Genomic DNA, 24,347 nt, shown 5'->3' with positions numbered 1-24,347 from the left:
GAAAGCAAGTGAGAAAAATGACACGTGAAGGTTCATCCCAGATAAGGTTTTACCAAGTAAAAGCTAAAGTAATATTAAAGTAGTGCTTGATTAACAATATTACATTGTCAGATCATGTGTAAGATTGCTTTTTGCCTTATAAAAGATAAGCATTCTCAGGACCATGCTTGTCTTACTGCACTTCAGAATCACAGGGTGCTGTAACAGCAATTACCATCCTTTGCCTTTGATGTGCACTTTTGAAGCACCACAATGTTCACAGTTAAAAACACCTTCAATTCCTGAACTTCTAAGATATATATTTTTTGCCTTTCACTCAGCTCTTAAGCAATTCCCAAAATCTCATGTGCCCTTGAATTTCAGCGTGAAACAAAAGTAGAAAGTTAAACTTTGCCTTCCCAATACTGATCTACCTCTGCTGCTCATCCTCCAATAGAGAGACCACAGCCAAGGCAGGAAACTGCAAGGCTGGGAGTAGATTGGCCTCTCCAGTGGTGCTCATACACTGAAGAGCAGGTTGCCCTTTGCTTGTCAGCTAGGTCCCACCACAGCAGCATGGCCCAAGCCAGACCTGCCTGGGTTTGCTTCCAAAATAAAGTCTCTGTTTAGAGATCTTTTGGCGTTAGAACCTTGCCCCGTAACCAACATGTACCTTCCAAAACAGCAACCTACCCCCTAAAAAATAAATAAAAGAAAGAAAAACCAAACCCAGCTCTGGGTTTTGGCTTGCATGCTGACCTTCTCCACCCTCCAGCCACACGTATTTTGGGCACTGGCAAGCATAGAATCATAGAACCATAGAATGATTTGGGCTGGACAGGGCCTTTAAGATCATCTAGTTCCAACTCCCTTGCCACAGGCAGTGACACCTTTCACTACACCAGGTTGCTCAGTGCTCCATCCAGCCTGGCTTTGGGCACTACTAAGAATGGGGCATCCACAATTTCCCTGGGGAACCTGTTCCAGTACCTCGCCACCCTCACAGTAAAGAATGTCCAGTGAGCACCATGATGGGGCCCTCCTTGCATGCCCAGTCCCCTTCCCCAACCTCAGAGGCCCCTCAGTGGCATCCTTGGAGAGGGAAGCAACCCCCTCAGCCTTCCCTCCGCCCTGGAGACACCTGCTCCTTGACACCTCATAGCCAGCCTATGCCAATGTTCCTCCATGCGTATCCATACACCTGTCAGTCCTGGTGAAGAATCACAGAAGGCTTTGAGTTGGAAGGGACCTTAAAGATCACCTAGTTCCAACCTCCTTACAGAGGCAGGGACACCTTCCACTAGGCAACATTGCTCTGAGTCACACAAACCCGGCCTTGAAGACTGCCAGGGATGGGGCAGACACAATTTCTCTGGGCAACCTGTGCAAATGTCTCACTACCCTCACAGTGAAGAATTTCTTCCCATTAGCTAATCTTAATAAAACTTCCTCTGTTTCAGTTTTAATCCACTTGCCTTTGTCCTGTCACTACACACCCTTGTGTAAAGTTCCTCTCCAGCGTTCTTGTAGCTCCCTTCAGGTTCTGAAGGCCACAGTTAGGTCATCCCAGAGCCTCCTACAGGCTGAACAATCCCAATTCTCCAATCTTTCCTCACACGAAAGGTGCTCCATCCCTCTCATCAGCTTGGTGGCCTCCTCTGAACTTGTTCCAGCGGTTTTATATCTGGGGACCCCAGAGCTGGATGCAGCACTGCAGGTGGGGTCTCACCGGACCGGAGTGCAGCCTCCTGCACGGCAGGAATAATTGAGACGTTGGGTGGGTCGGGGTTTTTCGTTCGTTGGTTGGTTGGTTTTGGTTTTGGGGTTTTTTTGGGATTTTTTTTTGTTTTCTTTTTTTTTTGGTTGCTTTTTTTAATATGTCGGTGTTTGGAAGGCACAACACTCCGCACGTCACTCCGAACCCCCGGTAAGCTGCCGGGGTTGCCTGAAGCTACTGCGGCGAGGCAGCCCCGCGCCCGCCCGGCTCCGTGAGGGGCGGGGAGCCGGGGCGGCCGGCGCCGGAGGAAGTCGGAGCTCGGCCGGAAACCGGGATGCAGAGGGCGGGCAGGGGGCGTCGCCGGGGCCCCGCCGTCCGCCGCGGCTGTGGCCGCCGCGCCCATGGCCCAGCGGGCGCCCAGGGGGCCGGGGCAGGACGAGGAGGAGGGAGCGGAGGAGGAGGCGGCGGCGAGGGGCAGCCAGGCGCGGGCCAGGAGCCATGCGGAGCCCGCGGCGAGCGGCGGCAGGACCCAGGACCGGCATGAGAGGAAGCGGAAGAGGCAGGAGGCGCAGCAGCTGCAGAAGATCCAGCACTTGGAGTCTTTGTAAGGAGCGGAGGAGGGGAGGCTGCCCTCGGCTCCCGCCCCGGCCCTGCCCTGCCCTGAGCGCACCCCGCCGGCATTTGGGGCTCATTTCCAGTGCAGGGTTTGGGGTTTTTTGCGGGGGGTGGTGATTATTTCTCCCCTGTCCCTTTAGGGGTGAGCCGGCAGAAGGAGTTCGGGGCCACTTGCAGAGTTGCTTGGTGATTTATGAAGGGCTTGTTGGGGCACAGGCTCTCCCGGGTTCCTCCAAGTCTGACAGATGCAGCATAGGAGCAGAGGTTGTTCCACTAGAATGGACTAAAAAAAAAAAAGAAATCGGGATAAAAAGGTGCTGTAAAGGTTTATGTTTTTTCACCGAAAAGGAATTATGGTTTTAACGGAATAAAAAGGTCAGAAGGTATACAAGAACATGATTTTGGTTTTTTTCTTTTCCACGTGCAACTGAAAATCAGTTTGTTATTAAATGCGCCAAAAAGCACTCCAAAGTTATTGTTATAAAGATGGGATGAACACAGTTTAACCACCCTGCTGTTCTGATTGTATTAGTATGATTGTGCCTAGCAATCCTCTAGGTATGTAGGGGTGTCTGTGTGTGCACAGCTAAACCGATGAAATATTGCCTATGCCATCAAACTTATGGCCTAAAATTATGCACAGACGGTACAAACATTTTGTGTCCTGCTGAGTTAATATGTGGATAATGTCTGGAGAGTCCTGTTGAAAAGAGTCTGCCATAAAGCAGAAGATTTTGGGACTCTGGGCTTGCACAGTGCTGTTCTTCTTGTTTCATTGGAAAACAACCCCAAAAAAAATCTCAGTTCTCTTCTAAGATCACTCTACACTAAGGCAGCAGATTACAGAAAATAGCGTATCTGTTTAAATACAGATAGGATTTGAGGGGGGAAAATACCCAGTACAAATTCAGTTATACAGACATGCATCTTTCTAAGTAATGTGTATTCTTTACCTCCAGGACCATTTTGTAAAATGCCTTGGCATTTAACTCCTTAGCCCATGCATTATCTCAGTTGCTGTGTGCTCTATGGAGTACCTGTTTGCTACTTGGATTTTAGCAAATGTTTTATCTACTGTTGACTCCAAAGAAATGCTGCAGAAAATATGGTACTTTGGTCAGTAGGGCTCTGTCTTTAGGTTTAATGCAGAGAAGATGATGAAATTTTTATGTATTAGGTTTGGCTGGCAAAGCTAGATGTAAGGAACTGTCTGACTTGACAGTTTCAGCTGGCTATGTCTGTGATTCAGCAGTGCTGGAGTAAAGAAGTTTGGAGACCTTGGGGAGGGGTGCAGCAAAAAAAGAGAATTATGCATGTATGGTATTGAAGCTAGATCAAATGTACCACATATGCCCAGGAAGTAGTTGCGCTCCCACAAGAATATGAATCTGAAGGATGTTAGACATGTGTACTAATATGATAAATGCTGTCTCTCAGCTTGCTGTATCCATGCTCTGCTCTAGTTCTTAGTAATAAGTTATAGGGTAAAATTTTAGGAAAAATATGAGCTGAAGGCTTTAACTCAATACCACTGAAAAAATGTATTTTTTCAATTTATTTGTCTGTGCTAAGCTGCAGAGTAACAATATCTCTATTGCTTTTCAGCTATGAGAAACCTCCCCCTGGGCTAATTAAGGTTGGTAAAAAGCAGTCATTTTCTAGGATTATGAGGGATTTTCATAAAACGTGTTCTTTAGGTGTTTAAGTGTCTGTGATACCTATATAAATTACATCAAGAAGTAAGTGCTTCCCAGGAAAAACTCAGAGAATCATTACAAGCTGACCACTTTGTCTTGGTGATCCAGAATGGAATGCCCAGGATCAGATAGAAGGAGACCAGGTCTTTCATCATCATCCCTTAGCATACTTCATTCAGTATTTAATAGTGTGGATAGAGGGGAGCCATTTATGGAAAGCAGATTTTTGGTTTGAATGACATCTTTTCAGGATTCTTCTCTATTTTCTTAGGCCAATACAATTCTTTCATCATGATCATTACTTTTGCCAAATTTATATACCTAAGCCATGAAGTAGTGTTTTTAAACTAAAAAATAACTGCTCCGTGTTGTAAAGGCTTCCTCATAATTGTTATGTCTTTCTAGCAGGAAGAGGATAACAAAGTCTCTGCTTTGTGTTAAGTTTTCATTTCTATTATTTATTCAAATAAATGGATGAGAAGGATTGAAATTCCTGTACAGCAAAGTTCTGGCTGCAAAATTCAAGGGTGAGAAAAAAAGAAAGGGTCAAGTATTTTCAATCTTTTGTGTGTTACTAGGAAAAAAGATAATGGGGGAAATATGTTTCCTATAAAGTGAAGGTCTGTACACTTGAAGTATTAATTCTAGCAAAGTTAAAAAAAGGAAGTTATTTTATTGTCCTTATCTTTCTGCTTTTTTTTCATAGGAGAATGAAACAAAACCAGAAGACTGCATACCTGATGTACCAGGCAATGAAAGTGCACGAGAATTCCTGGCACATGCCCCAACCAAAGGGCTTTGGATGCCTTTGGGAAAAGAAGTCAAAGTTATGCAGTGTAAGGCTGAAAATATTCCAGATGTCATTAGACCATCATATACCATCCATTTACACTGTGGGAGGGCAGAATGTCTGGTGGACAGATGATGAAGTCCAGGTAGATTCACATCATATTGATAGAAAAGCATACAGTAGCTTGAAGGCTGTAATAGCCTAGTATTTTATGGATGTTACATTTATCAACATAGTGGTTGTATTTCTCTGTTTCTTCCAACAGATTGAAAATATTTTGTAGAAATGTGGTTTTGGCTTTTTTATGCTTCTTCTGATCTGTCTCAGAGGTGCAATTCACTGCTGCTTTTTTTTTTTAAGGTTGGAGATGTAAACGTTATGGACACAGAACAGGAGATAAGGAATGCCCATTCTTTATTAAAGGCAATCAGAAGTTGGAACAATTTAGAGTAGTGAGTACCAATATTGTAGTATTACTGCTTGTATTTTTTAGTACTGATAATGCATAATCTTGCAACTGAAGATAAGCCTGTTAGATGATGCTTTATTAAGGACTTTGTCTCTAGTATAACATAGATGCCGAAAATCTCCTAATACAGAAAAAGCTACAGGTGTGGTTGGATGTTTGACTACTTTGCAGAAAATCTACTCTTCAAGAGGAAAATTAATAATTTTTACGTATAAATTGGAAATCTTCAAGAACCTGTTTCAACCATTATTTTTCTTTTCGTGATTAAAATGTCAACATAACAAAAAATGTTTAGTCGTGCTTGAGCTGCCCACATTACAGCTGCTTCAAGCCTTCTGCTCTCACTGTGAACAACCACATCATGAATGCTGTTGTCTAGGTCTGTTATCCAGTCATTGTCTACAAGTCTGATCTCTTGCTGCATGAAGCTACATCTCAGTTCTGCAGATTCTTCCTGTGTGATCTCTTTAACAATTTCTGTTGCTCTGCATCATTGACCTATATTTCAAGCTGTCATCACATCATGTCTTATGTCCTCATTTCTGTCCTTGAAAAATGTAATCTTGGCTTAGTCTGTCTAAGTTCTGGATTGTTACTGATTGTATGCAACTGCAAAGAGTATTATTAGCTCTTTCCAATGACCAGACTGCCTCTAGTCTTCATTTTCCCTCGGGCTTCTTTGTTGCATCAAACTGTTGTTGTATGTCCAAGGCCCTTCATGGTGCATTCCCAACATCTTTCATTTGCTCCTGAAATTTCAGTTCCCACCTCTGGTCAGCATCGGCCATCTCTCCTCTCTGTTGGACTTGTTTGCTTAATCTTCCAACAGAAATGACTACCCCACCTTTTTTTCTGCATTCTTGCATGGCATGAACCCACCTTAAATGTCTGCAAAGTTTATTTGCTGTCTTCCTTCACAGCTATCTTTTGCTGCAATGCACACTTAATTTGATTTTAGAACCAGTAATTTTAGTGCATAGCATGATGGAACAACTTCAGCTTCACTATCCATAGCTTATATTCCTTACTCCTGTATTCCTGTTTGTTTATATCCAGATTTTTAAAATGTACTGTAAGGGTACAGATCATTATTTTGAACTTGAGTATTCTATCTAAGTCTAGCTATTCCCACAGATTATGTATGGGATTCTCATAGTTGGCTGTGATTGAAGAGGTAGGGACATGCATACCTAAGGAAGGTACCCTTCTTTGGAGATGTAGCTAGAAAACCTTTCCCTAAAGCAAATACAGGAAAAGTTCAGGTGAGCAGTGCTGACAGTGAATTAAGAGCTTGCTAAGCATATTCCGTCTTTTGATAAAAGCCTCTCACATTTGGTTGCTTTGGTTTATTTTTTTAGGAGATAAAACCATTGGTGATAACATTGCATTTCCTGTTTTCCATTTTAAAGGCACATGAAGATCCAATGTATGATATAATAAGGGAAAATAAGCGTCATGAAAAAGAAAAGAGGTGAGTGTATCTGTAGTAAACAGCATTTTCAATTTAGTTTTTATTTTGGTAATGTGGCATTAATGTATAGGTGACCTTTTTATAGGAGCTTATTTTTAGTTCAGAAGGTTTTTTTAATGGCAGTTTCTTTATGTTGATAGACTAATGCATTTCTACTTTCTAAATAATCACTCTTTTGTACTTCCAATCACTTCAATTCTTCAGCTTTTGTATTCTCCCCAAAACAAAGTTTAAAGAGCAGTTGTAAGCATTTATGCCATGATATTCAGGTACTTAGGTGTGGTTTTGGTTTAGGCCTGAAAAAAGAGTTTGATTTTTTTCTTTCACTGACTTCACTGAGGTGTTTTCTAAAATGTGGTTTGTCAGAATGTTTTCAGTAGAAATGAAGTGGGGGTTTAGAAAGCTAGTTCTAGGCAACTGATATTGCTACTTTTGTGAGGTCATTATTTAGTGCATAAAGTGGCAGTTTTTGCTGCTTTCTTGCTTGAACTGCTTCAGTGGGATAACTGAACAAACCATAGGTAGCCCATAGAGCAGCACTCTTGGAGAGGAATCCTTGAAGAGGATACAGAAGACAACAATAAAATAAGCAAATACTTTGTCCCTAGTCCTTGAGAATTCAAAAGAACAGTGCCTTTCAAAAATACTTCTGCATCCAGAGTAGAGCCTGCTCTGTCAGCTTCACTGCCATCCTCTCTGTATCAGCAGGACAATGAATGTCATAATATCCTAATCCCAATATGCCTCTGTAGGGATAAGCATAGAACTTCTTACCGCCAGGTGGGCTGGTGTTAGCTATTGCCTTATTTTTTTGCACACATAAATAAGCTAATAAGCTAGTCTGCCTTTCCTATCCAATGGGATGGAAAGTCCCTGAAAGCAGAACATCTGCTTGTCTCAAAGGAGTTGCTTTTATCAGTCCATGATATTATCTGTAATGAGAGCGTAATTAAGCCAAAGAGGAAGCGTTCCCCTGCCCTTTGCATGCAGCTCAACCATTCCTCAAGCCAGGAAGGAAGGATGAAAGCTAGGGGGGAAAGACAAGCTAGAAAGGATTCTCATTCACGTATTTTAAACTCAGGATACAGCAACTGAAGCAGCTCCTGGAGGACTCTACCTCAGAATCTGATAGCAGTGATGACAGTGATGACGATGATGAAGATGGCAGCAGCTCCACTTCCTCAGAACATAAACACAAGAAGAAAAAGAGAAAAAAGGAAAAGAAAAAGAAAGAAAAGAAGAAGAAGAAAAAGAGGAAGCATAAATCATCCAAATCTAATGACAAGTCAGAATCTGACTGACAGCAGTCGCCTGCTGCATGCTCATTGACCTCTCTACTTGTGAACTGTGAGGAAAGATCCAAAGAATGAGGAGGAAAACACCAGAAAGGGCTTTATTAAACTTGAAACATACATGTGTATGCATACAGCATCCTACACTGGCATCCTCTTCTGCCCCTCTGCAGCCAGAAAGAAGAAAGCTGCATTGAACCATATCTTTGTTCTGTAAATCCCATGCTGAGACTCATCCAGCTTGGTCAGATGGGGCCTCTGCATTGCTGCCTGTGACCAGCAGCAGAAAGCAGCAACCACCAAGGGATCACTGACAAACCTGTAGCATTAGCAGACTGTCTGTTGAAGTGTCTTTACTCCATGAAGTTGTTTTATCATATACAAAGCCTCATTGTACCAGGACTGCAGTTTGCACCATGCAGAGCACTGAGAGTTCCCTTCCAGTGCTTGTAATGAGCAGGTTGTACTGTATTTTCTTCTGCGCATACGTGCTGAACTTCTGTGTACTTATCCTAAAATTGGCAGCTAGGGAAATAAAAGAGTTCTGCTGCAGGGGAAAAAAGGTAATCAAGGGGATTTATTCATGACAAAATTGCAGCATCATCAAGACTTGATTTTTTTTTTGGTGTGTGTGTAACAAAATCTCAACATCACCATCATTAATACAACAGTTCTGAAACACCTGAAGTGAAATATCTACAGTGTCTAAACCACAGAAGTGGGAGCCAAGTGTAATGATGTTAAATGTTCAACTTAACTGAAAAGAGGTAGTAGCTTGAGTTATTTTAAAAGGAGGGTTCCACATAAGAAATTTAAAAGATTAATTTCTGCATATTCTGCAGTATCAGTTGTTTTGATACAAGCTGAGGGAGGTTTCTTTTTTAAAAGGCTTGGGGGTAATAAATTCCCACTTTTTTTGTTTACTGGATTTGATGAGGTAACATTTTTTTGAATCATCCCACAAGAATATAAATGTGTCAGCTCTCAAAATGGTTTTCAACTATATGCATGAAACCACAATAATAGTAAAGAATTTGTAAGCAGGAAGAAGAGAACATTTTGTGTACTTAGGAGACCTCACATACTGACCACACTTTTAAATAATCCTGCAGACTCAACCAGGAAGATGGAGATAGCTATAAACAGCATTACAGTAACCAACTCTCTTTGAAGCCTCAAGGTACATTAGTACAGAGCTGTGAATTGAGGAACTAGATGATGGATATTGGTACTGTGCAGAAGGAAAGAGAAAACTGGATTTGCTTTGAAAGAACTTCTATGGAATTTAGTCTCTGTGGGTATGCTAAGATTGAAAAAAACCCCCACATGATACAGGGCTAATACAGTAGAGTGAACATTAACAGTGCAATCAAGGAGTCATAGACCACAATGCAGCTAAGATTGTTTTATTTTCTTCAAAGCTTTGGAAGAGAGGACAAGGGAAAGTATAAATTAAAATGTTTTTTCTCCCTCCTACATTTCTTAGAGTGGTTTAGAAAAAATAACCCCCCATTCCATACCAGTCATTCACAATATGTTCTGAGGAAAAACAAGATAAGCAAGGCCTGCTTACAAGAAGTTTCTGTATCATATTCCCAGACCTTGAAGGTAGAGTTGTATTTTGTCTTGTATTTAGCAAATCTCCCTGTGATGGGATTTACTGGTGACTCATGGTAGTTCCCTATATCAGCAGCATTATCAAATTCTAAGGGCCTTGTTCTTTCACCAGAAAAAGATTTAACAGCTGAAATAGCATAGGGAGATCTATAATGGACTGATTCTCTTGGCCAGGTTGGACAGGGCTCTGGGCAACCTGGTCTAGTGGGAGGTGGCCCTGTGTATGGCAGGGGGTTGAAACTAGATGATCTTTACAGCCCCTTCCAACCCAAACCATTCTAGAATTCTTGTATTGCCACACTTAGGGCTGAGATTAATGCGTTTATAGATTATTAAACAGATGGTGGAAGCTTGATATTGACCTGATTCATTCCAAGAAAACTCTTACTCAGGCTTGTCTAGAGCAGGGCTAACTTAAGAACTCTTCAGTTGCTTCAGCTTTTGTCATTTAAGATTGTTCTGAAGCTCGGTTTAATATAAACAAATTCAGTTTTTCCTTTGCAATCCCCTTCCTTGTTAATGGAACTCTCTCTTTGTATCAGTCAGGGTTTATTATTTTAACAATTAAGAAAAATACATTAGGAGACCATTTCTAACTTGTATCAAATCTAATTTAAATGTTTGAGATGCCAAATAATTTTTCTATGCCTGACTAAAGGCATAGCATCTTTCCAGTCAGGGTTTATAGAACACACCCCCACAGTAGAGCAGTGCAAACTCTGCTGTTACTTCTCTTACTTCACTGAAATGCTCTCTCACCCTCTACTGCTGAGAGTACCCTATGCTGCAGGTACTTAGAATCATGGGTTAGATTTTAGTGTTTAGTGGCCTTGGATAGATTTTCTTTTATATCCACGCACTGGTTATAAACTTTGCCATTTTCCTTAGCAATCAATTCATCTTCACTATTTATTACTCTGTAGCAAGTGGCTTTCCCACTGCTTTGTACTAGTTTAATTTCACACACCTTTAATCTTACACTGGTGGGTATGTGAGTAACTGATTCCTGTTTGTTCTCCCTATATCATTTCCAGTTTTATAAGCCCCTGTCACATCCCATGTAGGTCTTTACTGCAAGTCATAAAAGTAGCATTTCAAAATTTAACAGTTCCAATAGACTAAGATTTATAGGAGCTCTTTTAACAGCCAGGGCTAGAGTGCTGAGAAGCATGATTCATGTCATCGTTTGACATTTTAAACAGTGCCAAAGCTGTCATTTAAGATAAGTCTTTTAAAAATATGTAGACTAGAGATAAATACCAACACCCCTTTAGATTAATGAAAAGCAGTTCTATGTTGAAGTAAACCCAAAAAGCAGGATAGAAAGTTATAGTCTTGAAAAACTGACTAGCCTTACTTTTTAAATCATAATCATTTAAGGTTTTTTTTCAAAAAACATTTTTTTCTTGCCTTCTTTATAGACATTTATTTCCATTTGAATGTTCTGTTGAAGCCCAAGTGGTAGTAATAACATAATTATATAGTCCCATGAAACTAAAGTGTTAAATGCAGCTAAAACAACCCTCAAAGGCAATACAGCTCCCCAGGTATTTGATCTTAATACTCTGCATCATTTTTGTAAGAAAGATATTTCAGGTAAAATACTGATACTTTCCTTAATTCTTTGGCCATTCAATTAGGTGGGGTTTATAGTCTTTTTGAGTGAGACAGCCAGTAGCAGCAAGTCAGGGGAAGCTAGTACTCTAAAAAAGGAATAAATTTGTTTTTCCTTGGTATGCCTTCACTTAGCATGCCATGAGTGTTATAGGCTTTTGGGGTTTGGTTTTGGTGGGTTTTTTTGGTTTTTTTTTTCCATTAGCTCTGTTCTGCCTTTGTTTGATTTTAGTAGAAAGACCTGTGGTTAATATTTTCCAGTATAAGGCAGAACACCAGACATTGTAAAAGCAGAAAAAATTTTTATGCCATCCAGGTGCTACCAAACTGAAAATTAAAATACAGAATTAATACCTGGCAAGCCAACAGAACCCAGAGCTCCACATCAGTAATTACACCACACCCACTTTACAAGAGGTTTCAATTAGCTACAAATAATGATTTAGAAATCCTGAGCCACAAACAGTAAGCCTATCCAAACAATGCTCTCAGTATGGCAATCCCAGAGGCCTCTAAGGTTTGTTGCTGGTGTGCCAAGCAGCAAATAGATTCTTCAGCTGCCTTTCAGGAGATGCTGCAGGAAGCATGTGAAACTTCCAAGGCAATGCAGTACTGCGACAGTTAGAAATTCACAGCACTGCCAGCTCTGCAGTGAGTCACTGGGCAGTCAGTCTGGCTGCAGTGGGAACAAAAGCTGACACGTATGTGCATCTGCAGAACTAAATAGCACTGTGCCTTGGTTACCTGGCTGAATAAACAAGAGCCTAGGCTTGAGCTCCCAGCCTTTTAAATGCAGTTTGTACTTCACTGCCTTTGTGAAGCATGGCCTTTTGACTCACTGGAACATTAGTTTCAGCTGTGAGCCAGTTAAGATGCAATCCACAAATTGTCCATACTGCTGAATGGAAAAAAAGCCAAGTAGAAGATTTAGTTTTCAGGTCACAGGACTAGTACTGTTAGAGTAAACTACACTGCACATAACCTTATCAAATAATTATTTCTTGAACACATTTATGCATACTGCTTTAAGCATTGGGCGTAGCACAGGTATAGTACAAGCTATAACCAGTTTAATATAGCATTTGTTTTCAGACAAAGAGCTGTGTAAACTCTCCTACTGCTACTCCCTCAAGTCCTCTCAGGAGCATTACCAGGCCCTAAATTACTTCTTGCATCTGAGTGGAAATCACACCAAGTAGTGCAAGACCTGTAAAAGGATGACCAACATGATCATCTGGAGTACCTGTCAAGTATTACCCATTCCCAAAAGTAAGAATGCCATCTGATTGTGAAGGTCATGAATATTCCTTTATAAGATAAGCAGCAAAAGATACAGCTAAGGCTATCAGCAGAAATGGGTGTTAAAAAGCTCCATGCTTGAATTCCTCATTTGATTCTTTGATGCTCTGGTGCAGAGATTTCATGCAGCACAGAAGCCAAATAAGAATTTTTAATGCATTTATTTTCTTTCATTGCTTGAAGTAAAAAGGAATTGAAAACTTGTCATCACAATGACTTCTTTCCTCTAACAGCTTGTGGTAAAGGCTGTAGTTATAGCAGAGCTTTAACAATTAACCAGGTGGTATTAAAAGTAACAGAGAGATAGGATCAGTTGGGTAGGGAAATATCAGTACTCCTCACTAAGAGGGAAAACAGCATAACTTCAGTTACAGGTCAGACTAGTAATAGGTAGGCACAAAACCCAAACAGTCACGGGAAATGCTACTTTTATCCATGTAGCTTACTCTAGGGCCCAGACAGAATAAGAAGATGGGAGAGGAGGCAAAAGACAAGTTCTGTCTGTCCATTCACCCCACCCTTTTTTAAGGAAAACCAGATGTTTGTTTTGTTGTTGTTTTTTTTTTTGTTGCTTCCCCATTTTCTTCACTGATGCTATCATTTTATTTGCAAATCATTCAAGATTAGCAATATCGTATTTATTCTTCTCACACAGTAATAATAGCCTTCCTAGTTATGGAAAAAAAGAAATACATATTTTTGAGCTATCCACCTCATCTAGATCAGTCTGTTACCATTATTCCTAAGGCAGCTCAGCACAGACCTAATTTTATCATCTTAGTTCTGTAAAGAGACTTCCAGGGATAGTATCACCTGTAAGTCATAGAAGTCATCAGTAGGAAGTCAGAAAACAGGACACACCACTAAAATCTTCTGTTTTACCTTTCAGATCCATATCTCCAGCTCAGGGTCTCTATAACTGACTCAAAAATCTCGAGAAAAAGGGGAGGAGAGGGAAGCATCACATCAACTCAATGCTTTAGTTTTAGTCCTCAATCATGAGAGTAAGATCTGAGGAACTGCCTTGAAAGTTTAAGACAAGTAGAAGATTTGTTTTTGTCAAAATGTAAAGGAATATAGTTACAGCCATATGAATGGCTGTAACTATATTCCTTTACATTTTGACAAAAACAAATCCAGCTGATAGAAAAGGATCTTGTACTTATGTCCAGATCATATGACTATGAGATAACAGGGACAGGCTTCACAGACCTGCAGAGTTTAAGGACAGGGCAGCAATAACTGTCATGCTGTAATAGCAGTTGTGCACATACATTGCCATCAAGTTTTCTTGCTACTGTGTAAAGATGGAACACAAGAAGTCTCAAAAGTGCAATTCTATGAAATTTATTATTTAAATAGTGGATGTGCCAGTTATAAAAAGGTGTCTTGGTGTTAAATACTTAATTCCATTTTAATTGTGTACTCAGTCTTCACAGTGTCACTTCTTGCCCTTTTAGAGTGAACAGCAACTTACAAAATATGCAAGAGAATAGTAATCAAATCTTGGATTTATACAAAAAAAGAGTTGGTATTCCCCCACCCCTCTTCTGCCCCAATATTTGCAATTATCTTTTCTTAGAGAGGGACTTCCTTGTTCCATGCCCTAAAGGTAAAAAAAAAAAAAAAGTTAAGGAATGTATATATTCCACCTCAAAATTATGTCAATTTGCTTCTAAAAAAAGACTAGATATTAGTGATTGTCTTTTCCTATTGCAGGCACTGATGGTTGACATTAGAATCATGTACTCAACTTCCCAGCTAGTATAAAATGTGCATGAGTGGTTTTGGACTTCAGAATATCCCAGCATAACAGATAAGAGTCCCATGAGAAGCTCATATCACATTCTCAGTGTGCTCATATAACTGCATTGTTGAATGTACCCAAGAAACATCAGCTATTTCTGGGGAAAATACAAGGACTGTTTTGGGATTATGCAAGTTTCCTGCAGTCTTCAGGGCTGATGCAGATTTTCACTAGTAAGATACTTCAGCCTAAGTTTGTTTCCAACCTTCCTTACATTTCCAAGATGAAAGTCTAAGCCTTTGTCTATTATATGAGAGAGAGAGAGACACTATCTTTTACTCATGTATTTCCTGATAGAATATTTGGGTTCATTTTTCTACACTAACTTACTTTTTCCAGAAAGAAAACTGATTTTACAGATAGCTTCTTGTATCTACTGACCCTTTTTAATTTATAACCGTTTTCAGACTCACAAATGCACAAAAGCATATTTGTTTCTGACTCAAGTTCATTTTGATTTTTCCCTCCACTCTTTTTCCCTGTCTTCCTCCAAAATAGCCAGAAGTTCCTAATCCATTAAGTTGGAGATCTTAAGAATTATCTATATGCATTTGTGTTGTATCAAATTGCAAAATCATTTGGGCTGAGGCAGATGAGCAACTTAAATAAAAGCATGTACTGCAAAGTGACACAGGACCCAGCACTTTAAAGAGACAGTACAGCAGTCTGAAGAGCAACTAGACTAAAACAGCAGGTTTTGGTGTGGGTTTCCTCCCCCATCCTTACTTTAAACAAAGAAGGAATCTAACCTGATCAAAGCTACACTGCATTCATAGCAAGGTGATTAAATGCTTAAAGTTCAGCTTCCCCCTCACCTTTCTGCATATTTCACAAACTATCCAACATCCCTGCAGTTCAAACCAAGAAAGATTAGTCCCAAAGATAGAAAAAAATACTTGTAACAGTCATTTTTGTAGCTTGTCACTGTATACCAACCTTTGTGTACACTGTGTTTAGGCAGCTCCCACATTTCTACTTCTTCCACCTCATGTCTCATGTCTCTGCGTTTTGAAGGTGGCTTGCCCATTCTTTTCTTCTTTGCTTTAACCAAAGGTGGGCACACTAAATAACAATATACAAGTGGTGTTATTTCTCCAATGCATAGTCACAAGGCAAATTTAACCATGACTTTCACCAGCTGGTCTGTGGTGTTCCTCCCTCCCTTTTTTCTACCCGTTTTAAGTAGCAGATAAAATTGACACTACAGATGCCAAGCAAGTCTTACACATCTACAGCATTTAATCACTGTCTAACCATAATTCTGGATGCATTGTATTTTGAGTCATAATTTGGATAGGTGTTAATGTGGTAAAAAAGGAACATAGTACATTGGATAATTCTGCCTTAGTTCACTTTTCAAGTGTTCAAGACTAGTTGGTGCTGTCCAAGTGATCCAATTCACCAACTGTCTTTAAAAAACTTCAGACCTGTGAAGTTATGCCCTACAAGTACACTGCTCAAGCAGTCAAATTTAGTGCATGATATTACTGCTAAAGCCATATATCTTGTTTAGACAAACCTCCTTACTCGTGGGGCACTTTAATTTGAAAAATCAAATACTAATATAGGAAACATTTTTAAAGATGATGTAATTTTAATAGCATTTCTGCAGCATCCACTGGCACAAAAAGTGTTCAGAAAACACCAGTTCCTGCTTCCTAACACTGAATGTGATGACTTCTTCCAACTACCTGGGCTAGAAAAAGAGGAAGAGTAAGCAAGAAACAGACCAAACATCCTCAGTTTGCTGCACCATCTCTGAATTCAAAGATGCAGAAGAGACATGCTGAAAGTTAAAGGTAATTTACAGTTATTCTAGAACTATTACCAATATTTTTATACGGTGTAGTGGAGCCAGGAACAATGCTGCTAAAGTAAAATGTTTTCAACTCTTATAGAGCATGCTAGCATTAAAAAACAAAAAACTGCAACACTGAACTCTGCATATAGAAAGCCTCCAATGCAAGAGGCAAATAATCCCAAACCCCAGTACGCTCAAGCAGGAAAGCAATGCAAAGAAAGAACTAAGGAAAACTATCTACTTGGTTGTTGATATAGGAAAGCTGATGTATATGATCAGCAAACTGAAGAGAAGCAAATCATCAGTTCTGAAGATAGCCTCACACCCCATTATTTGATAGGCTGATCCTGAGATACTTGAAACACATGACCCAGGAGAGTGGCAATACCAACACTACAGCAAATTCCGTAGCTGTTCCAGCAGCACCTACACTCGAACACCTTTGAAAAGCATCAAAAAAAACCCCCAGATCTGAACTCCAAGTAAGACATTAAATATAAAGAAGAAAAGAACCAAAACATTCTGCTTCATGAGCTAAGACACTATCTAAGCTATTACTTGGTTAAAATAACTGTTTTCTTCATCCTTTCCTTAACTAGATCACAATGATTTGCACTCCATTATTCTTCAACAGTGTCAGGGCAACTGTTGGTCCATGCTAGTTTTTCTGAGCGTTGGCATACGAAGCTACCGCATAGAACTCCCTTCATGTTTTACGGATCAAAATTAGGAGCTACCACTGCACATGCTATCAAGAGTAGCATTATCAGTATAAAGAATTAATATTACAGTTTATGGCAGTAACAACTTCACACAAATAAAGGCTTTGCTTTGGCCACATCAAAGCATTTAATGTTTTGATTTTCTATAAAATTACCTTAAAAACATCCCCAGAAGTATCTCTGATGCATCCTTATTACCCTGTTTCAGTTTGAGAAGGCTATAAATATATCCAAGATATACTTATACACTGACTGACAGGCATTTTATAAATAGCAAAGCAACAAGGATTAGTTTTATTGTTTTCAAATCTTATGCAACTATCACATGCTTGCTATTTGTATCATATCCTTCTGGATGTTCCTTAGGAACAAAAACACACAGAGAAAGCTGTACCTTGTTCTTTGCTCCTTGCTGGAGGTGAGAAACTACCACGTATTTGGCTGGTAAATCTGGGTTTAGCACCGCTTCTAATCCAGTACTCTTCAGGTAGTATCCCCATGTTCTCTCTTAACAGCCTTCCTAATTAAAATAAAAAAAAATAAAATTAAGGTCAGTATTTAGTCTTGGTAATGCTAACACAAGCCAGAATGCAAAGCCAGCTACTGGATCTGATTGTAGGAATCTGTTGAAATATAAACAGTTTTCTGGAGATTACACTTAACAAAAATTACAAGACACATTAAGTGTACAGATTTACAGATTTTGAACAAAGAAAATAAAGTTTAAGAACACTAAGCCTGCTATTAGCAGTAAATCACCCTGTTTTGGTTGTTTATTACAATGCAAGACACTACTAAACAGCAGCCACCTGCTGAAGTGACCATACAACCAGTTGCAAACTGATAATTCTTCTTATTCTCAGTATACATTAATCCAATTTCTAAGAGGATCTACCTTGAAATAAATAAGATGTCCTTTCCCAGGTCAAATTTGATAATGTTTCACACCAATTTTCTGAAAGTACAAAACTGTTTTTGCTAAGAAAGCAGCAGCTACAATTAAAAAAAAAAAGTTTGACTCCTCAACTGCAGGAAAGTTACACAGGGTAGGTCCACTAGATTGTAATTAACTTATGCTGGGTGCATTAAACAGAATTTAGTCTGTGATAGGAGAGTCAGACTGTATAAACTTAAATGCAGAGCTTCTAAGATATTAAGAAATAGTAAATACATAATCCAAATTATCTTAAGCTTAACAAGTTAATAAATTGCCACAAATGTCAGACAGTTAAATGTATCAAATCTAACAAAGGCGAGCTTCTGCATTATTCTCTGCTGGCTGTAAAAATGCAGCGTCCTTATGCAATAGCTAAAAAGTTGCAGCAAACTTCCCTCTGCTTCAGAAAAAAATATTCTGCAGGACTTCTGGCTCTTTGCCAAATTTGAAGCTACAACACGCTCTAATCTTCACACTAGTTTAAGCTACAATATGAAACTGCAATTAGGTGTTCTTTGTGTATGCTACTAATCAGCACTTGGTCCTTAGCAATTCGCTCACCTCTCAAGAATTTCCGTAGCATTCGCTGGTGTTCAAGTCCTTCTCTTCTTGTCATAGGCCTCTTTCTTCCATAATACCCATAGTCACTGTATACAACTTCATCTTGTTCTCTCTTCTTTGGCTTGTAAACTACACCAATGTTTTCAACAAGCCCACTCCTAGTTTTTATTTTCTCTTGAGCAGGCCAGCTAATTAATTGTGCTGGTACAGCATTTGTAGGTGGTTTCCAAAGCACTCTCTGACCGACTTGGTAGAAATTTCCTTTACTTGGCCTCAAGATGCCATATGGAGGGGCTTCTTGAAAGAAATACTCAATTTCATCCATGTCATCATCCTCGTCCTCCTCATACTCATCCTCTCCATCTTCATCTTCCTCTTCTCCCTTTACAGAATATTCTTCAGAGTCCTCAACTTCTGACAAACTCTTAGTTGCTTTTTTGTTGGGAGAATTGACTTCTTTCCTACTGGAGGACCTAGAAAGGGCTCCCAGCTTTCTACCTTTACTGGAAGTCTCTTTGATCTTTGTGTTTGAAGAGTTGGCATCTTGGTCATTCAGGCTGTTCACCTGCTCCTTTCCTACCACTTCATCTACGTTAGGGGATCCACCACTTTTAATTTGGTCTAAGCCCTCTGTACTTTTCTGAAGGGTGTACATGCTTTTCTGAAGCACATAGTCAGGCACAAAATAAGACACTGGGGCATTATCAGTTGATGAGCCTTCCTCTCCAGAGGACATGTCATCAGAAGACAGACTGATTACACTTCGACGCTTCCTTTGTGGCAAACAAGCATTGTAGTTTGTGTCCATACTGTCCAAACAAGCCAGCCAGCTGCTAGAGGGAGCAAACCTCTCCATTGATTTGTCACACCAAATGCTTTTTTCTGTCTGACTTTCATTGGTTGCACTGTGGCTTAAATTCAGCTTTTTCTGCTGAAAGTCACTCATTACCTCCATATTCGATGGAAGTAGTCCTGCTTGTTGAATAAAGCCAGGCTCTTCTTGAGAAGCTTTTGATCCTGCAGACCTTTTAGTGCTAGATTTCTTAGCTATTACCACTGGTTGATCTACACCAACAGATCTTGCCAACTCTGTGATTTGCACTGCCATGGTTTCACCTGGGGGGGATTTTGCCATCTTTTCTGCATCCAGCTTCACTTCATTATTTTGCACATCTTTCTCTTGCACAGCTTCAGCACCCTGTTTGGAGGTGACAACAGCTTTTCTCTCATCTAAGGAAGCTCCTGGCAGCATATTCTCCCCTTCATGAGGGCCATATATCATGCCTTCACATGAGCTAACAGAAAACAAGTCGTGTGGCACTATGTTCTCTGGAACTGGTTTACCACTTGCCACGTCATACAGTGGGATTGTTTCTTTAAAGGATTTCCACAGCTGAATAGCTGGAGAGCCATTTCCATATTCTATCCTCACTTCTTCCTTCTCAAAGGCATAGCTTCCAGTAGGAAGATTTCTATACTGTGTAGAACTGGCAGGGTTCTTATTATGAAACTCTCTGTCTACCACAATAGAAGAGCCAAACAAATTTTGTTTCTCTGAAGTATTTTCAGTCTCTGTACCTATACCAGGAGAAACACAGGCTATATTTCCTGCATCACAACCTTTCGTTTCTGTACGGATATCTTGATGCCTTTTTTGCTTGCTTTCAGGCTGTCTAGGATCAGTCTGTGTTTCTTTTGTCTCCATTTTCTTCCCAGGGCTATTATGATGTCTAAATCTTGTTGCATGATAAAACATAGGGGAAGGTGGGGCAGCATTAAAATAAGGCCTTCTGTTAATTCTTGCATGCACTGGATGCTGTGGGACAAAAAATCGAGGGTACTCATGGAGCGCAACAGAATAAAATGGAAAATACGGATTTCCACTTCGGAAGCCTAGACATTGGTGACAAAAAGAAAAGACAAATATCTTTCTGAAATTAGTCCTCCTGAATCATATTTACTTGCATAGACAGGGACAGCTACAAGATCAGACACATCTGTAAATAAAACATGCCACCTTTCAATGCTTAGTAGCAAATCTGGTGCAAAAACAGTGTTCTTCATTAGGGAATAGTTTATCTCAACATCTACACTTTAACCAGGGCTTGTTTTTATCCCTTGGAACATTCACCAAGTTGTTTTCTGTGCTTTTTTTGGCTATTTCACAGACTATTATAGAGCATGGATTTTGAAAAGACAGCTCCAAATACAAGTTCACATAAGTATAGCACTTACAAGGTCTATTTAACAATATCTTATTTTCTTAAGTTTACATTTATCCATACCTATCATGCATGCACATGTGGAATTCATATATACCCACACATATTAATGCCTAAGTATATTCTGGAGCTCTATATCTGCAGGATGACCATTACTTAATATTTTGCTTAGCTTCCATTCTCCAGAAGCACCCACAAGCTACATATTTAAGGCAGAATTAATGTAGTGCTAGACTGTCAAAAATCTGATTTATTAAGTATTAGTTAAACTCCCAAGAGGCTCATTAACACAGATACTGCAAGAGTGGAGGAAAGAAGCATGTAACTACGTAACCCAAGATCCCAGAGAGAGCTGCTGTTTACCTTACCTGGAGCAGGTACGCAGTATGGACTGTATGCATAACTGAGGTACCATGGATTTGGATAAGGCTGTTGAGCTGATGGCTGTGCATAAATAAAGGGTCCTGGGTGGTTTGTGGAATATGATCCACTTTCTGAAGTTGAGGCAGTATTCATTTTTCTTTAAACACTGAAAGAGAGAAGTAATCATTATCAACCACTTAAGAACTGCATGACTTAATTATTTTTATGCTCTGTCAGAATTTAGCAGACATTCCTCTCCCTGCCCAGAGAAAACATATCCTTCTAAAAGAAAGCTGCTGTCTTCTAAACAGCAGGTAACAAACTGACATGCTATCAAGGTCAAATATTTCAGTTGGGCTTTGCTAAGCAAGCTTTTGTACACAGCTCTCGATATTAGTCCTTCAAGGCAACCTTGTAACATGCTCTAAAGCTACAGAGCTTCAGTAGTCTTAGATGCATACATCTCTGTAAGTAGTATCCCAGCCAATTAAATAAAAAAGCCTTCAGTGCATTAGCCTTAAGCAAGAGGCCACACACACAAAGGAAAAAAAGAAGCAGCTTCACACAATCAGACATTTAATGCTTCATGCAGAAAACACTTCTTAATTTCTTAATGCTAATGCATGTGTTGTTACACAGTACAATAAGAACTCCATTAATTCAGGATTTGTACTTTATACTATACTTAAGAACGACAGCTAACTAACATAGTAAACCAAGTATTTCAGTGACACCCTGCTTCCTACGCTTAAACCAAATGATAGGTAGCAAAAACAACCCCACCAAAATCCTTATGTGTAAGTTTGCATTCAGAGCCATATAAAATTCACAAGACAGAACTTCCTCCCACACTTGGATGTCTCCTCAGTTAACTAATACTTGCAAGCAATACAACACTATCACACAGAACTTATAAGCAAGACTATAAGAAATCAGACGACTCTTAACTCTTTAGAAGATTCAAGCACTTCAAAGTTACAAAAGAACCAAAATTATTTTGAGACCTGTTACAAATTAGCACACGGTTCAGCCTAGAGTTTCAGAATGCCTCAGGAATGCTGGAGCTCTCTTCAGCTTCCATCTAGGGTGGACTGTGCAGCTCTTGAAAGCACCAAAAAGCCTACAGACTCCCTCAGGCCAAAAAATTACTTTGACCTTTGAGAAGGAGGGCGGTGCAGAGAAGGGAAAAAAACCCCACCAAAACAAAACAAACCACCAAACAAAACCCCCTACAAGAACTAAAGATTCCTCCCCCCACCCTTGAAGCCCCAAAACCTAAAGTCCAATGCTGCTGCTGCTGCTGCTGCTGCTGCTGCTGCTGCTGCTGCTGCTGCTGCTGCTGCTGCTGCTTACATCCCAGAAGAAAACTAACCAGGTCCTCTTTATGGCAGGCAGCTGCTACTTGTCCACTCCTCCTCCCACCTGAGGCTCATTTAACAGTGATGCAGGGAACGTTTTTCCATCATTGTGTGGGAGGAAAATCAAAACACAAGGATAGGAATAGTTGTAAAAGCCTTCAGCTGTTGTACAGAAAGCTGGCAGTTTCATCCTGCAGATGTTTAAGCTGCGTCTCTAAGTAAATCTGGTATTTCCCTTTTATGATGTTGGATTTTTTTTTTTTTGAAAAAAAGGAAAACATTCCCAATCTTTTGATTCAAACTGCAGTTAAAAACACTTCTTTCAGAGAAAAAAAAAGAAACCACCAGGAGACACAAGGCCAAGTTTACATTTATTTTTAGGGCTTACCAGTTGTTCAGTACTGAGTAAAGGGAGCAATGCTCTTCCATCCTAACATGGCTGAGGGGGCTGACAAATGTAATGTTATTTCCACATGAACAGAAGAAGTACTTCTTCCCATACAGTGTACTCCATCATACGTCATGGGAATTTATGAAATGTGAAGCTGCAATTTGACTCTACCCTGCCTTTTTACAGGAGGTGAGACTCTGAGTTGCTGCTCTGGAATTGCACATCTCCAAATGAGAGACTACTAGTACAGGGGCAGGTGGAAGGACAGGAAAACACTGTACCTGTGCTATGCAGGCTGGTGAGTGGTTAGGGGAAAACAAGGGGGTATGGATGCTTAGAGATTGTTTGTATTCCTGTGTTGGGAAGTTCCCAAAATCAATGTGTTTTTTTTCTTTCTATAACATTCAGATTAACCAAGTCCTTTGTACCAAAACACAAACTATAAAATGTTTGGGAAGGGTTTGTGATCCATTCCTTGCAGGCCTTCCCAGCCAAAGCTTGTCCTTTCCACTGACAGCAGCTCTTGTACTTTGTATGGCAGGACAGTAAGCAATGGGTACAAAATGAGATGGGGAATTTAGGCTAGATATTAGTAAGAAATTCTTGATTGTGAGGGTGGTGAGGCACTGGAGCAGGCTGCCCAAGGACATTGTTGAATGCCCTGGAAGTGCTCAAGGCCAGGTCAGATGGGGCTTTGAGCAACCTGACCTAATGGGAAGTGTCCATGCCTGTGGCAGTGGGGCGGAACTCGATGGTCCTTAAGGTCCCTTCTAACTCTTAACATTTTATGACTCTGTGACTTGTCTGGTATGTTTTAAATCCCCAGCTCTGCCCTGCATCCATCATACTTTCACCTCTTTGAAGTGCACCTCCCAGCCTCTCTATGGGTGGATGGACTCAAAGAGAAATAAAGAAAATAAGTAACACTAGATGGCTTTTAAAAAGGTGCATGCTCTCAGGATTTTCCTTTCTCTCATACCTCCCTTCAGTCTCCTGTGCCCCTGTCAATTCCTTCCATCCCAGAGTAAGCTCCAGTCCCCACAAATTCCCCCACAGGTGAACTTTGCTTTTAGGGCAGCAAACCCACACTTGGCCAAAGGACATTCCAGGCCGCCTGAAGGACCAAAGGCAGGTCCCAGGGGGAGAGGACCCAGCTGGGTGTTAACCCTGAAGCTCACAGGCCTCCAGGTTGCAGCAAGTCCTGTGAGGAGCTGGTGTTGTTAGAGAAAGAGAAAAGGAGGCTCAGGGCGGACTTTATGGCTCTCTACAGGTACCAGCGACAGGATGAGAGGAAACGGCACCAAGTTTCGCCAGGGGACGTTCAGGTTGGACATCAGGGGGAATTTCTTCACAGAAGGAGTGATTAGACATTGGAATGGGCTGCCCGGGGAGGTGGTGGAGTCACCGTCCCGTCCCGGGAGGTGTGTAAGGGAAGACTGGAGGTGTCGCTCGGTGCCAGGCTCGGCTTGGCAGTGCGGTGTCCGGTCGCAGCCGGTGATCCCGGAGGCCTTTCCCGAGCCGCAGGATTCGGTGGCTCAGGGGCCGCTCCCCCCGGCAGAGGGCGCGGGGGCCCCGCTCCCCCCGCGGGCGGCGCCGCTGCGGGGCCGCGCGGGCAGGGGGCGCTC

The 24,347-nt window shown here is 40.7% G+C and overlaps 2 protein-coding genes across 2 annotated transcripts; one reads left to right on the top strand and one right to left on the bottom strand.

The window, feature by feature from the left end:
• The first annotated feature begins 2,080 nt into the window (after positions 1 to 2,080).
• RP9 (RP9 pre-mRNA splicing factor) lies at positions 2,081 to 8,958 on the top strand. Its single transcript, XM_036378771.2, has 6 exons — positions 2,081 to 2,300; positions 3,917 to 3,947; positions 4,715 to 4,844; positions 5,159 to 5,250; positions 6,677 to 6,738; positions 7,820 to 8,958. Exons 1-6 carry the CDS (start codon positions 2,098 to 2,100, stop codon positions 8,037 to 8,039), a joined length of 738 nt encoding a protein of 245 aa, XP_036234664.1. The 5' UTR covers positions 2,081 to 2,097; the 3' UTR covers positions 8,040 to 8,958.
• A 5,170-nt stretch (positions 8,959 to 14,128) lies between these two features.
• On the bottom strand, positions 14,129 to 21,126 carry LOC118695189 (uncharacterized). Its single transcript, XM_036396626.1, has 5 exons — positions 20,979 to 21,126; positions 18,389 to 20,281; positions 17,285 to 17,410; positions 15,304 to 15,429; positions 14,129 to 14,166 (listed from the first exon to the last, which is right to left on the bottom strand). Exons 1-5 carry the CDS (start codon positions 21,124 to 21,126, stop codon positions 14,129 to 14,131), a joined length of 2,331 nt encoding a protein of 776 aa, XP_036252519.1.
• Between the last annotated feature and the right edge of the window lie 3,221 nt (positions 21,127 to 24,347).

Source organism: Molothrus ater, chromosome 1 (genome assembly GCF_012460135.2).
Source record: "Molothrus ater isolate BHLD 08-10-18 breed brown headed cowbird chromosome 1, BPBGC_Mater_1.1, whole genome shotgun sequence".
Classification (NCBI taxonomy): domain Eukaryota; kingdom Metazoa; phylum Chordata; class Aves; order Passeriformes; family Icteridae; genus Molothrus; species Molothrus ater.
The sequence above is the reverse complement of the archived record's forward strand: the minus strand, read 5'-3'. Positions and strand labels throughout refer to the sequence as shown.